Source organism: Accipiter gentilis, chromosome 10, assembly GCF_929443795.1.
Source record: "Accipiter gentilis chromosome 10, bAccGen1.1, whole genome shotgun sequence".
Classification (NCBI taxonomy): Eukaryota; Metazoa; Chordata; class Aves; order Accipitriformes; family Accipitridae; genus Astur; species Astur gentilis.
In genome coordinates this window covers 4881784-4896577 of record NC_064889.1, presented here as the reverse complement: position 1 = coordinate 4896577, position 14794 = coordinate 4881784, and the positions used below count along the sequence as shown (strand labels likewise).

General features: G+C 43.1%; 1 protein-coding gene across 2 annotated transcripts in view; it reads left to right on the top strand.

Moving 5' to 3' along the window:
• The first annotated feature begins 3858 nt into the window (after positions 1 to 3858).
• Positions 3859 to 14794, top strand: part of PSTPIP1 (proline-serine-threonine phosphatase interacting protein 1) — a 56396-nt gene continuing 45460 nt past the window's right edge. For both annotated transcript variants that reach the window (XM_049811488.1, XM_049811487.1), the window contains exon 1: positions 3859 to 4200. In XM_049811488.1, the coding sequence (XP_049667445.1) occupies positions 4168 to 4200 (33 nt within the window). In that variant the 5' untranslated portion in view covers positions 3859 to 4167. The remainder of the gene's footprint in view (positions 4201 to 14794) is intronic.

The window sequence follows — 14794 nt, the reverse complement described above, 5'->3', positions numbered from 1 at the left end:
GAGTTTTGGAAAAGAAAAGCAGCTTAATACTTGAATTACCTGAGTATTCAGCAACCCTTTATATACTGCCTTAATACTTTTCATAGACTCCCTCATCCCGTTTCTATGTAGACTAAAAGGTTTACTGTCTACTCCATCAGACTACCCCAAATCAGAAACATTAACTGTGAAGAATGTCTTGCTTGAAGACGTAGATGAGTGCAACCCTGTTTGTAGATGCTATTTTCATATTTTAACTACTGCCAGGTTCAAACCTGCCACCCAAATCCCTAATAATAAATGTAGTAAATAAAAATGAAATGAAACTTCCATTCTGATGCACATCAAAATTTGACAGGTTTTAATACGAACTTCTTTAAAAAAAGATCAGACTTTTCATCACTTTCAAGTACAGAAGAGATTCAAAGGGTTCATTCTGCTGCCAAACAGTTTAATTACTGCAAAAAGCCCCACCCCAATACTCTGGCCTGGAGCCTGACTCTTGGCCTTATCAAATAGAAAACCTGATTTTTAACCTTTCAGAGCAGCAGTGAGAAGGGAGTTGCTGTGGCTGTTGGGGAAGTGTTCCACTTAAGGCTTGTTATTGACGCTTCTGAATTTCTCAGTGGAGCGGTATGCAAAGGTTAGAGGAAAAGCCACACTAAAAGGGTGAGGAAGGAGAGCTGAAAGGCTCTGCAGGCTTCTAAAGCATCCAGCCTGTCAATAACCAAATAAACAGCCAAGTGTCTGATGACTTGTCATTGCCACCCTAGTCCCACTCACTACAACGACAGTAGACTAAACCCCTTGCTCACTGAAAATGCTTCTGTTTGGCACAAATGTATCTATATAACTGTTTTGTAGGGGAAAATTTCATGAAGTTCAAGGTGGTTTCAGTAGATGGCATTATAGTGGCTAGTAGCGTAGCAAGGTTCATTGATTTTGCTCCCCTTCTCTCAACCCTGCAGAGCTCCCTCCTGGGCTCAGTCTTTCCAGCCTTCATACAACTCAGGCCACTCACATCAAAATATTAACCCAGTCATGAGATAGAGCATTTAAGAACTGGACGCAGTGTTGCCTTGTTCCTCTTTAGAGGATGTTTTGGGGAAGATTTCTCCTCCAAGTACAGCATTCATCATGAGAGTTTTACAAAAGACCTGCAAGACTATCCCAACACATTTGGTTGGGAGACAAAAATGAGTGACTGGAGTGGTCAGGAGGCCGGTGTGTCTTTTAAGTGAGACAGCTATTGGGAACTGCTATTTCTGGGTACTATTTCAAGCTCTGCTAAACGATAAGAAGCTTACAACAAGTAATTGCATCCTACAAACTAGCAGCCGTAGTAGACCAGCTCAATATAAATTTAGTAAATACCCACTGCAAGGTATTTAGGTATTCTTTGGTGTTTTGGCTTATAAGAGAAAAGGAAAATATTCCTTTACCGGTTTTCTTGAACCCAGTCACGGTCAGCGCAGCCAGGAGGTGCACCCAAGGCTCTGCAGAGAGCTATTTACCAGCTGCAGAGATACACTTCCATACCTTGGCCAGGCAGAGGTGGTGCTGCTGCATGCAGAGGAAATAAGCAGCGTGGGGTTACAGATTCTGCGCCCCACGCCAGCACGGCTGGCTGATGACGCATTACTCGGGAAGCACAACCACCCGGAGAAGACTCGTCGTCAGCATCCCACTAACCCCATCCCAGGCCTTCACCTCCAGCACTGCCATATTTGCCAGGACCGTCTGCTGTAAGTTTCCATTTCTCTGGCTGCAAAAGTGAGATAATTTTCTCCCTTCTCCAGAAACCTGCAGAGCCTGACTACCCCTGCAAGGCACAGCACCCTCTGGGCATAATCCAGCAACATTGGGACACGTCAGCAGTGACGGCACCGAATCAAGTGTCTGCCCAACAGCTCTGCTTCATCAGAGCTAGGGGCTACGACTCACACCAGCTAATTTCCAGCAGCTCATCAAAATACCTGAACTAGGAAGACAGTTGGTCTAGGCTTTTCTGCAGCCAACAGTAAGAGAGAAACTCATCCACAGTGCAAAGCTAACTGCCTGTGCTTATCATATAGAGAGAGGCATCCCTGGCTGCTCCAAAGGGAGGTGAGTGCGCTACACCAGTACTGTTGGGTGGGACAGACGCAGGAACAGAGCTCAGCGTGAGATTCAATCAAATAATTGGCTTTTTGGTTGGAGGCCAAACTAAAAATAATGAGAAAGTAGCATACCATTTTGGAGGGCCAAAATGCACTCGGTGCATTTTTATGAACCCCAACAGCAGCATAGCTATCCATTTCAAAACAGAGCTGTAGTTTGGAAATAGTAAGAGGAAACATTTAGTTTTAGAAAGACACTCTTAAAAAGATTCTTTTTTTTTGTTGCTTACAGATTAAGTATTAAGACTAGTGCCCATGCCCTCAAAATAAATTTTTTCAGGAAATTATCCCTTCTGGAAGAATGCTTCACTCATTCCCCCTCAGCACCCTCTGCAAGTGAATCCTTGCATTTCTCCTTCTCCCCCTCTCAGAAAATGATGCTTTTTTTTCCCTGCTGCTCATGATAATCAAAGCAGTTTCACACCTCTGGCCCTGCAAACTCTCTCTTTTGCCCTCCTTTGCTTGCACTTCATTTTCCCTTTCAAAGACTCTGCACATTCCCTGTCTTCTTCAGACCACCAGGAAGGAAACTTGCCAATTCTCTAAAATACTAGCTACAAATTGCTCATGGTGTGACTACTGATAACTCTAGCCACCAAGCGGTGCAAATCTCTCTGAGCAGATCTCTGTAGCCTGCCGGAGCTCAGTGAAGTTGCAGAGACTTCCTCACCACTAAGTGATCTGCCTGTGTGACCTGTGTTGCAGGGACAGTAAGAAAAAAGCAACACCCAGACATCAGGAGCAATGTTAATTAATTATAGCTACGTCAGTCCTGATGTGTTCTTGGTGTAGAAGGACGTATTTTTGCATAGGCAACCATGGCAAGAGTTTTTCTTTCCTTTTTTTCCTACCCTCTGAAAATGCCAGTAAGTATTCAAAACCACATGTGTAGGAATCCTTAAAACATCCTAAGGAGGTGAACGGAGGCACCCTCACCTGCAGGACAGGCATTTTGAAGAGGGTTTCATGGAAGCGTTAGACATATTACCTTATTATCAGTTATTTGCAGCTGCATTGTAACAGATCAGTTAGCTTATTTAATGAGCTGATGTCAGCAGCACGCCGAGTGTGGTGCTACGTGCGCTGCTGGTTCAGATGGCTGTGAAGCTTCGCTTCAGGTCCTGGTGCTAAGAAACTTAGCTCTCTTATTACAAGTGTTTTCAAGAGTTTGGATTTTACTTGTAAATTTCACGTATCTTGCCTGTTCATATAAACATTTACATGAGGGTATGCAAATCAGAAATTTTCTCTATGTAGACATACAGGTATCTAAAAGTGTGCAGACACCTGCACACTTTACAGTGTTCTTAATTTATCCAGAGTCTTAAAAAGCCTTTACAGTTGCAAAATGCAACTTTGAGCTACGCTTGCCATGTGCAAATACGTGGGCTTCTGCCAACCCCAGAAGGTACTGGAGAAATGTAGCACATACATTTCTTTTACTTCTTTTTCTTTGTAAGGCCACAGCGTTTATATTACAGATTGACTCTAATTTCCTCCACAGCTTATCTCTTTGTATTGTGCTGGCTTCCTTTGCATTTTGATTGCTCTCTCTTCTCCTGTAGCTGATCAAATCATATCACTGAATTTTACTTCTTTTTTTTTTTCTTCTTCTCTCTCTCTCTTTTTTTTTTTTTTTTAAATTTGCCAGCCACTCACATGCACACATGGCAAGGAGCAGCCTGACATCATTTGACATCTCCTTGCTTCCTCATTTCAATATTAACTGTTTACCAGAAGAGAAACAGGTTTGGGGTTAGGGTGCTGAGTTCATGCATGTCTCTGTGTGTGAGCAAGAGCTTTTTTCCCTCTCTGACCCTTCACAGCCATAGGTCATTACGCTGAGCTACCTGAAACTGCCCATTGCTATTTTTCACCGGCTTGACTTCAGAAGAGACAGGTCTGTGGATGTGCTTCACTTTCTGCTTCAGCTGGGGTACAGCAACAAGGCTCAGCGCTGTGGCTGCTGCTGCTCTCATCCAAGAGCAAACTTGCAGAAGGATTCCTCCCCCTCCGCACAGCGATAATAATGACACAGCTGCAGTTTAAAGATGCATTTTGGGTAAGTGAGCATTTCCCATGTGTTTCCTATATTCAATAGATCTGTATTTAAAAATCTTCTAAAATACAGCTTAGTTCTATATACAGTTTAAAACTACTTTAATCCCGTTCTGTGTCCTAAATTTAGTTTAGTAAAAACTAAATTTGTCTCCAAGCAAAAACATACTGTTTGGTAGCATAAGTGTTTGATCCTAGGCAGAAGGATGCATTGTAAAGAATACATCCAGGCCACATAAAATGACTGACATTCCCAGTTCCTGTGCTAGCTCCAGAAACCGCTTTTGAAGGGGACATGGGTTTGTCTGTCTCAGACCTAAGAGCACTTGCTTGCAGTGAGTGTCTTCAGTTTTAGGAGTGGCTCCCCTGAGCAGGTGAACTGTTACTAATTACAGTCTGAATTCTCTCATGTTTGCCTGTAGAGCAAAGCCAGCCGGCTGCATGCAAAATGCTACAGAGTCCGTGCCTGTTTTTAGGTGCAGAAGGGCATGCCTGAGGCATGTAGGTGCCCAGGAGTCATACCGCAGCACAGGCAGAAAGAACCAGCAGTGACATTTGAGAACTAAGCCCAAACACTCACAACTGGCTTAAAAACAGTGGATACTGAAACAACTAGATGTGATCCACTCTTGTTACTTGACTTTTGGTTGAAGAACCTTTTGGTGTCTTGTTTTCGAGCTCTGTCTCTGCAGTTACAAGGCAAAAAGACCCTGGCTCTTTCTCTCTCAAGGGTAATCTGAGGTTCTCTCGCAATTACTTCTGGAGTGGAAGTTTTAAGGAAAAAAACCCCAACCCAACAACAAAATTCTAACACTGCAAAGCTGGGTGATGAAAAGGATGTGATGTGGTTGCCTCTTCTCTGGGAAATCATTTTGCCGGTGCGTCTAGGATTGACTTAAAAAAAGACATGAAGGCACATGAATTCTTCCTGTCATTTTCCTATCAGGCCAAGTAGAACAGCCCCTTCGTGGTGTATTTGCTCTTGTGCTTTCTTTCTATCCACCCGCCCTTCAGGGTAAACCCTCTCTTGGTGTAAAATAGAAGGGCAGATGCAAGAACACATTTCAGTGAACCACCTTCCTCCTGGCACTTCCAGGAAGCCCTCCCTGCCCCCACTCTAGTACCAGATTTGAACAGTTAGAAAAAAAAAAGGTAATGAGGAAATACAAAAGTTAATTTTGATGTTAACCCTAACTGTGCCTGACCACACCTACACGAGTGTCCGTGCCTCCTCTTTTACACAGCTACTAATTGCATCGTCCAACGCACAGGGTGGGACACAACTGCAAGCCAGTGCTACCCTGGGAGCTTCGGCTTTTGCATTTCTGGACTTCCTTTGAAAACATACAATCTGACTTTCAGAACTGGCACATTTGGTATGTTTACTTTTCAAGGTCTTGGTCTTTAGCGAGAATACAGCAGGTGTAGTCCATGGTCTGGAGTAGCATTATGGTGATTAACGCCAGTTGAGTATCTGGCCAGGCCAGCTCTTCACCGCTCTTCTTTCCTAAACTTCTCTCCTGTGCTTAGTCACCTTACCATGACTATAATCCTTGCTTAGCTTTGAAGCTAACACCTTCCTTAAAGGAAAGCATCTTTGTTTTTAATATTGTTTGGCTGGAAACATTGTATCGGCAGGCTTGATTAACAAGGCAGAAATATACCCGGTTGCAGGATAGTAATTTTGGCTATGCAATGGTAAGTCTTTTAAAATGAAAACTTACAGGATATTGCACAATGTGACAAAAGCGTACAGCTTGCCCCCAAATCACAAGATCAGCAATTATTTTTGTGTTCATAAGGTTCTGTTATGCCCATTAGTGAGAGGGAAATGTATTTGCACGGTTTGCTTCAGCGAGCAACTATCTTCTTTATTCGATTTGTAGCATGAATGGAAACCATCTTTATGATTAAAACCCAAAAGGTATATTTTCACCATAGTAGATCGCTCAATACAGATCCCTGATCTCTAAGACCTGCCTAAGGACACCACTGCACCTCCTCCCTGTAATTCACCCTGACAAGGTATATCTGAGCAACAGCTCCCTGCTCTTACCAACAGTAAAATTTTGGATAGGCAGAAGTTCCTTTAGTACCTATCGCAACGTAAAACATGTAAAGAAACACTAAAGCAGCAGATCTTCCCCTAACTAGCAGAGAAAGAGCACCATTCATTCCTCCCCAGAGTTCCTCAAACTTCGTAAGAACAAGGTGTGCTGTCTTTCACAAAAATGCAAATTGTTCCACATAACAGGTGTAAGTTTTAATCTCTCTTTTCCCCTATTAAATGTAGCAGTGAGAGTGCTATACTAAAGGTTTCACACTTGTACTATTTTTTTTTTTTATTATTTTTCTTTGTAGCATGGCCTGGGCTAAAACCAGTATATTTTTTAATTACAATTTTTGGGTTTATATCCTCCACACGCTCCGTAATGGTTTAAGGCAAAGTTGCTCAAAGCCTCCACTAAAATGTGCTTCTTTTCAGAAGTTTTCTGTCTCTGATAGTATGTTTTGGAATATATTAGTGAGATGAAAATACAAATTGGTTTTGATAGCCAATGCAAGGCAGTTGCTAATGGATTAATATTCTGCTGGGCTGCTGTACAAATGTAACAGATGTTACCTGTCTTCTCTAGCATCGTATTAGACAGGTATGTAAATTCCCATGTTAATGGGGAGTAGGTCTGCGATACCAGCTGAGTTTCACGTTAACAGAGTTATGTTAATAGGCAGACATCTGAGCAACGTTAATTTTTTTGTTACAAAAAACCACTAACCAAGAAAATCTTCCCCCTTCTGTCACAAATACTGAATCTCTTTCTTAGTCCCATTCTATGTTCTTGTACTCATTGTTTGCTTTTCCTCTGAAATACTTGTCACTGCCTTTTCCTTCTCTTTTGTTTTTCTCCAACATTCTGCTCAACGCTGCAGTTGCAACCTTGTGAAATGCAGCTAGTTCTGGCTAACAGGTACGTAGATGCTTATTGGCACCATTTACTGGCTTTGCCTTACCCACCTGGGAAGGGGGAATGAGGAAGACTTTCAAAGGAGGTGTTTAGTAGTCGTGGGGCAGGCTCCAAAGTGCCCAGAGTTGAGTGGGAGCAAATCTATTCCCCCAGGCAGCCTTGAATGAAACTCAAGTGGCCAAGCCAATTCTGAAAATGCATCGTGGGCTCCTAAGGTGCCTAGGAATTACAAAAAATAAAATGCTTAAAGTGTGAAGTGCCTGTTCGTTCTCAGCTGTGGGATGAGCTCAGGGCTTGTGGATTCTCACAGCTCAGATTTAAAAGCGCGAGTGAGCTGGAGATACGGGCCTGCAAACGTGATCCAGGCTTTCAACATGAAATAGCAAAATTTGCCTCCCTGCCCCGCTGCGGACTTCTTGTTGCCACATTCCTGCCCATGCAGTACCAGTGATTAGGGTCAGACAGCAGTGGGAGCCACAAAAGTGCTTAAGATAAAGAGCCTGTTACAAAGATACTTGCTTAATCTTTCTTGTTTTGACTTCAGGCTATATTCTACATCAGGTTCAATGCAAAGCTAACTTCATAGGTGAATGTCTCAACTGTTACTGTAGCTTTTCCACACAATAGTCTATTATATATGTCAAAAAAGATGTAATTAGTTTCATAAATAACTTAACTTCTAATGAGACTCTTAACTGTGGTAGAAGAGTACAGAGATGACTACAAAAGTCAGAGCAAAACTATCTTCTAGACTTACTAGGCAACGTACAAAAGAAATACAATATCAACAGGTTTACTCAAAAAAAGGAAGTCTTTTTTTATACCAGGAGCTCCCCTGCTTTCCTGTAGAGGTTAAGTTTGGCAGGGCCCATTGTTTTGAAGCAGGTCTGTGAGAGGGAAGTGAGACCGGGCAGGTTTGTTGGGAGGGAGGAACCAGGGCTGGTGAGGGCTCCTGCCAGCCCCTGGCACCCAAGGCAATGGCTGAGCCGGGGCAGGAGAGGACATGACTGCCCAACCCTTCACCCCGGCATCTCGGCTTTGCAAGTGGTTCCCCACCGAGTTTCATTTGAGTTGGATTGCACGGGTTGCATCTGTATCTGCTGACACAAGACAAATTAAAATAAATAATCTCACCGCACGCTGGCAGACAGACAGGCCAGGCTCTGTTGTTGGTACGTACTGCATCTCTCTCAACTCCAGAAAGTGTGATTGAAGGCAGGTGTATGGCTGTGGCCCTGCTTACATCCAGAGCACTTCACCACCGGTGGATGTGTGTGGAAATGAGGGACGAAGGGAGAACCAACTGGGAAAAGTTGAACCGATTGCCCAGCTGATGTCTGTGTTTGTTGTGAGGTCAACTTCATCTCCATGGAAGAGGCTGTTCTGTTCTCTTTTTACGTGTAATTTCTTCCTACGTTCCCCCAGCCGATCTGGGAAGGACGCTTAGCTCACTGGGGCAATGAGAAACACACATGAAGGGGGGTGCGTTCTTACAACAGCCATTGAAACCAAAAGAAATCGCAAGTAGAAAACCTGATTAGTTGTTGTGGCTATGGAAACGCGGGTGCTTCGCAAATCACTTCTGAGTGGAGCACAACAGCTAAAAATGAAGCTCAAATGAACTAACACTCCCAGCACCGATATCGATAGCGAGGCAAAGATGTCAATGTCTAATTCCATCTCCTCTATTCCTCAAACAGCATGTAGGAGGGTCTGTAAGGAGCCAAGTACCGCGTATTAGGGGTGGTTCATTTCCCTGGTGATGAGCTCAAATAGAAGGACTAGAGTTTTATGTTTGCAGCCTTCGGTTATATGCTCAGTTGTGGCCTGCGTGTGGCACGTCAGGCTGAGCATCTTCCCTACAAGAAGGAAGAGTATCTGGAGGAGGTTTAAACACAGTGGGCTGGTCCTAAGGCTGCAGGAGGCTTTCCAGACCAGGTAGATTAATGCGTTTTCAGAAAGTTCATTTTAGGTCAGCGATTGAAATAATTAGGCAGTTAAGTAATTACATTTTAGTAAAATTTTCTGATGACCATGGTGAAACTGGGTGCCTTATCTAGGGGTTTTGACTGCTTAAATCGGTTGATTGATGAAGTCACTGTGACGATTTTGCTAATATTTTTACACAGTTATATCTGGTTTGTTTTGATCTGTCCTGCTCTGCAAAAGTTGTTTGGTTTTGCTTGGGCTCAGAGAACGGAGGATTCTTATTTGTGCCAACTTTAACTGTGCCATGAATATGCATTTTAAATACGGAAAAGGTGAGTCATCAACTCTCTTTTCACCCACACGTCCACAGACACATCTAATGAACACCACCTAGATTTAAATGAGTATTTGTCGCACACGGCTTGAAACGGATCCTGTGGATCTGTAACAGCACTTCACGCAAAGATCAAAGAGGGTGTCCTCTGGTTTGCTAAAGCAGCCCGTTGAGGTGCATTTTCTGATGGTAGAGTCACAGAATAGCTGAGGTTGGAAGGGGCCTCTGGAGATCGTCCAGCCAACCCCCTGCTCGGCACAGGGCCAGCATTCAGCAGCTTGCCCAGCACCGTGTTTTGAGTATCTCCAGAGGTGGAGACTCCACAACCTCTCTGGGCAAACTGTTGCAGTGGCTCACCACCCTTACAGCAAAAAACCTTCTTATGCTTAAACAGGACTCTTGTATTTCAATTTGCGCCTCTTGCCCTGTCACTGGGTACCACTGAGAAGTCCTGGCTCCATCTCCCCGACTCCCTCCCACCAGGTACCTCCCACCAGAGCCATCTCTTCTGCAGGCTGAGCAATCCCAGCTCTCAGCCTCCCTCCCCACAACAGACTTGCCAGGGTGAACGTCAGATTCTCCCTGTGAATCTCTTTTCAACGTATTTTTTGTCCTTGCTGGACTGGGTGATTCATGACCCATCCCTTTCCTCCCACAAGGCTTGCACTCCCGCAATGCAGCAGCACAGAGTTGCACCGCTTCTCTTTCTTCAAAGTTTACAGTCACTGACGGGGACACTGACCTTTCGCTGCTTTGCAGGCACAGTGGAAGACTCTGAATTTCAATCCAGTTACACTCATTGCATACTTGTATTGAAGGCAAGTTAGGCTGCTTCATAAACAGAGATATTTTTTTTTATTCTTCAGCTCCTTTTAGCTCAAAAAGACCTTTTTTCTGATTTTGTTTTCATGCCATACTGCAGCAAGGTAGATTCCGGCTGGCAGATGGCACAGAAAAGATTTGTTTCATCCCCTGTTTAACCTAGCTTTTGTAATAAAACTTTTCTCAGCAGCCACAGTTCAATAATGTACAAAGTTCACTGTATTGTTCAGTAAGAATTTGGGGATTTGAGGCTGGAACAAGGTAAGGGCTGCGGGGCACGGCTCTGCACGGGGATCACTCAGCGTTGCTTAAGGTGTCAAGGTTAAAGAAAAAAAAAAAGATGTTGAAAATATGCATCTAGATCCCAACAGCTTTTCAGTTCCCCAAAGAATTGCTCCCTTACTATAAATGGAGTTTAGTACTTCTTCAAAGTGGTGGAAAAGCGTCACTGAACAAGATTGAGGAATTGAAAAGTTCCATAGCTCTTGGTAAAAAGCTCTTGGTGCAACTTCATTTTTGCTTGAAATGAAAGGCAACTGTTATTTACTCTTAGTCTTAAGAATTAAGTGAAAATTGACCAGCTCAGGCTAGCTTAGAGATACCAGCTTCTATTCTTCCATTCAGAGCACAAAAAATAAATAAACACAAACTTTTTTTTTTCTTTAAAGTTACAACTTTTCAAACCAAGATGCTATTTGGTGTTGCTCTCAATTTATCCAGGCCTAATTAATTCCTAAAAGGAAAGAAAAATAAAAAATAAAGGGTGGGGCAAAGGAAAAAAGAAAATAGGTGGTTAACAGCACTGAGGTCTGAGTCTCATCGCTTCATGCTATTTGCAGTAGGTGCTGTAATTACTGAAGGGTTATTAACAAGTCAGGATTGACGAACAGCCCTGGGGGCTGTTCAGCGGGATGGAAATCCCCAGGAGCACCAGAAGGAAAGGAGGCACCTGCCATTGAAAGGCCCCGGCCACACTTTTGGTTAGGACTTGTGTTTTTGACAAAACCTTTTTTTCAGGAAAACACAGTTTTACTGGAAGTAGGGGAGCTGTTTTGGAAGATAAAGCTGGGTTTCGATGAAAGAGTTTACATCTGGTAAAGGCTTGCTCTGGAGGTGGAGGTTTAAGGTGAAATTTTTAACCAAAGAGGGGAAGAGGAGACCAAACTCAAAACCCGGCCCTCTGGGGTCCTGGGAGCTCTGCAGCAGGGGAGACGTAGTCTGGAACAGGAACTGGAGCTTTCATTGCGCACAGCCTATCCTACCTGCAGGCCGGAGTCCAGGCATGCCTTCCCTCTGCTCCAGTAGATTCATCCACAAGTAAAACAGCTAGAGAAAGGAGAGATTAAAATGAAATTCCTCTTCCGTATATAGACAGCAGATGGTGGATAGTGTGCCAGCTTAGGCAGGGGGATGTCTCAATCAGATCTGTCTGATTCAGAGCAGGTTTCTTCTTTATATCGATGTGAATGCCTTTTTTCGTTGTTTTCTGTTGCTGTTGTTGTCAAGAGGTGAAATGTGGACTTTTAAAATCTTATATAAATTTGCAGGGCAAGGAAACTGTTTCCCACCCTGCTCTAGAAGTCATAGTAGTTCATTTCGTACGAGAGAAGCTCATGAGAACATAAAACACTTCTAAGGCAGATCATGCTAAGGCTCTTTGTGAATGGAACAAGAATTTTATTCTTGCTGGTTAAAAGACAAGGGAGTTTTGAGTGAACGGACACCTCATGTGCATGACAGTCAGGCTGATGCAACAGTTTTAACAGCTTGAAGGGTTCAAAAGTAGCTATGCTGGTGCAATCCCTTAGCGTGCACCCACTTACGTAGATCTTGCCCACTTCCTATACCGTAGGAGCTTGCAGCAGAAAGGGGGTACATCCAGCTAAATATCTCATCGGTTCAGCATTTCCTAAAAAACCCAGAATTAATCCATTTTTAATTATTTTTGTATAAGGCAGGAGAGACATTTATGCAAGTGGGAGCAAACACAGAGAAATGCCTCCCAGAAGGTAATGTAGTACCGGCACAGTTGTCCCACCTGGACAAACTGCTTGACTTTGCTTATATGAAACCACCCCCTTTTAAGAATTTCTATAAGCCTAAAGTTGATTTTGTTCTGTTGGATTGCACAATTCCCCAGAACTTTGTGATACACCATACTAACGGAGTGTAAGAGTATGTTGCATCATATTGAGTAACAGGATATGTTGAAAATTATTATTTAGGCGGTGAAGATCTCTTGTAAATTGTAAATGGTAATATGTAGCTATCGGAATAATCCTCACTAAGAAATGAACTAAATCATTAATTCTTTCCGCTTTCCTGAAGCTTTACCCTTTCCTACGTGCCAGGAAAGACCACTAACAAAATGCCTGGCTCATCTTGTAGGGGAAGCAGAGAGCATGGGTGCAGCAGTGTGTTGTATTTAGTGCCTTTTTCAGGTCTAACAGGAAACAATTCTAAGTTTTCTAAGACAGGGAGGACAAAGACACACCGTTTTTTTTTAACGAATTAATGTACCAGCTAAGCAGGTCTGGTTCCAGTGGCTCTGTATGACCTTCTGAACAATTGTCTCTGTGCCTGAGCAAGTCAGGGTTGTTTCACGTTGCCTTGCTCACGGCAGTCTGGGACTGAGCCCACAGTGCTTGCAGGAGGAGAGGAGCTCCTATAAAAAGGAAGAGACATGGAAGTGGATGAACTAAAGAGGAATAGAAACAAAAATAAACTCTGACCATTATTTTCTATAAAACAGAAGTATACGCTACTTTTAAGATTCTGTTTTTCCTTATTTTACTTCCAGTTTCTCTTGTGTTAGCTAGTATTATTCAATAAGAGACTGAAGCAACATCTGATTTCACCATGGACACATTTATCTATCAGACTCCAGAAGGCACCATGGCAAAACAGTGCTGTTCTTTATGAAAGGCAGGTGCAAATGCTCACATCAGGTCTCTCTGTTGACTCCCAGGAAGGAGCCACCTTACTTTATGGATTTAGCTGTTGCCTCAAGTCACCGCATGGAGAAAATATAAAGGGATGCCAACACCTCAAACCTATGTCATATAGCCACATCAAGCTCCGATTTAAAACTAGGGAGAGATTTTGCTTCCTCCTGTCTCATTTCTCACTATCCCCACCACAAAGGTGTTCTAGAAGTTTGTTATATCCAAATTTCCTGAATGGATTGCTAGCTTTTTGTCACACCTTTTCTTGTGACACACATCTAGCTGCTGGCCCCCTTCTCCTTTTCCTAGCACAGTAGCATCAGGGGTCTGAACTGCTGCACAGTAGGAGCATGCCACGTGAAGGTGGTCAGAAACATCCCGAGACCTCCACCTGCAGGAACTTCAGGTCAAGGCTGAAAGCAGTGAAAACTAGCAGAAACAGGCAACTAAAAGTATGATCTCGACCTGGTAGAATACATGCAATTCAAGAGAAGGTGCATTGTTTTCCCTGGCTGCTTTGCAATACAAGACACTTGGAATAAAACAATAAATGACAGCATCTCAGAATCAAAGAGATGCTCTTCTCCTACTCAGTACAAAGTTGTTCTTGTGAAAAAGGAAGGCACAAAGTTTATATATTCTGACTTTGCTCATGCCCTTTATGGAACTGAGGTATTATGAGACATGGGCAGATGGGCAGTTGAAAGGAGGTGATACTGTGGCATGTCTCCAAAGCTCTATTTCTGCCTTCCAAAAGGTGAAGTTCCTTCTCTGTAATGTTTGAAAGAAGCCGAAAGTTCAAAGATGACTGTCACATTCTCTAGTCCTCTGGCTAAAGCTTGGAGGAGTGATTTTGTGATTAATCACGTTATGAGATGTAAAAACACAGCTACAGCTATGCAAAGAATAATAGAACACTTGCACTCTTTATACAAAGAGACCAAAAATTAAGCTACAGTTTTTCTTCCCTAGGAAACATTGTGCATTCTCAGAAAACTATTTAATTAAATTATTAAGAAGGGAAGCTAAAATAGTGGTAATAAGCACAAGCAGAGTCCTTTTATTAGACTGGAATTGAGACTTTCCAAGTCTGTTCCCTGCGTGCCATTTGTCTGCCAGCCAACAAACCACCTGCAAAAGTTAAGTTGTCTTTTGCGCAGCCATTACTTTGTAGCTATGCAAATCATGGGGTGATTAAAACATGAGGAGAGCCAAACAACATGCCATGACTGTAAGAATGCCTAATACATAACACATGAGCAGTCCAGGATGCCAGTGAAGAGGGCGAGGGCTCAGGAAGCCGAGGAGCAAATTCCTCTCGTCAGCAGAACTCTAAAACAACCATTTCTGTCTTGGAGAAAACCTGCAATGTCACAGAGAGCAAAAGACCTCTGAGAAGCTACTGGTTTGCTCTAGGTCACTAATTTTGCAATGCTACTGTAAAATCTGTGAAATATCGATTTCAATTTATTTCTGAATATCCTAACTGCTGCAGAATTGAAGTCTGATGAGAATCTCTGTTTTCATTTGAAGTGCTCTAGCCTACCTTGTTACAGGGGAAAGCCCAAGACAGCAATCCAGCAGCTCAGCAAATGGAATGCT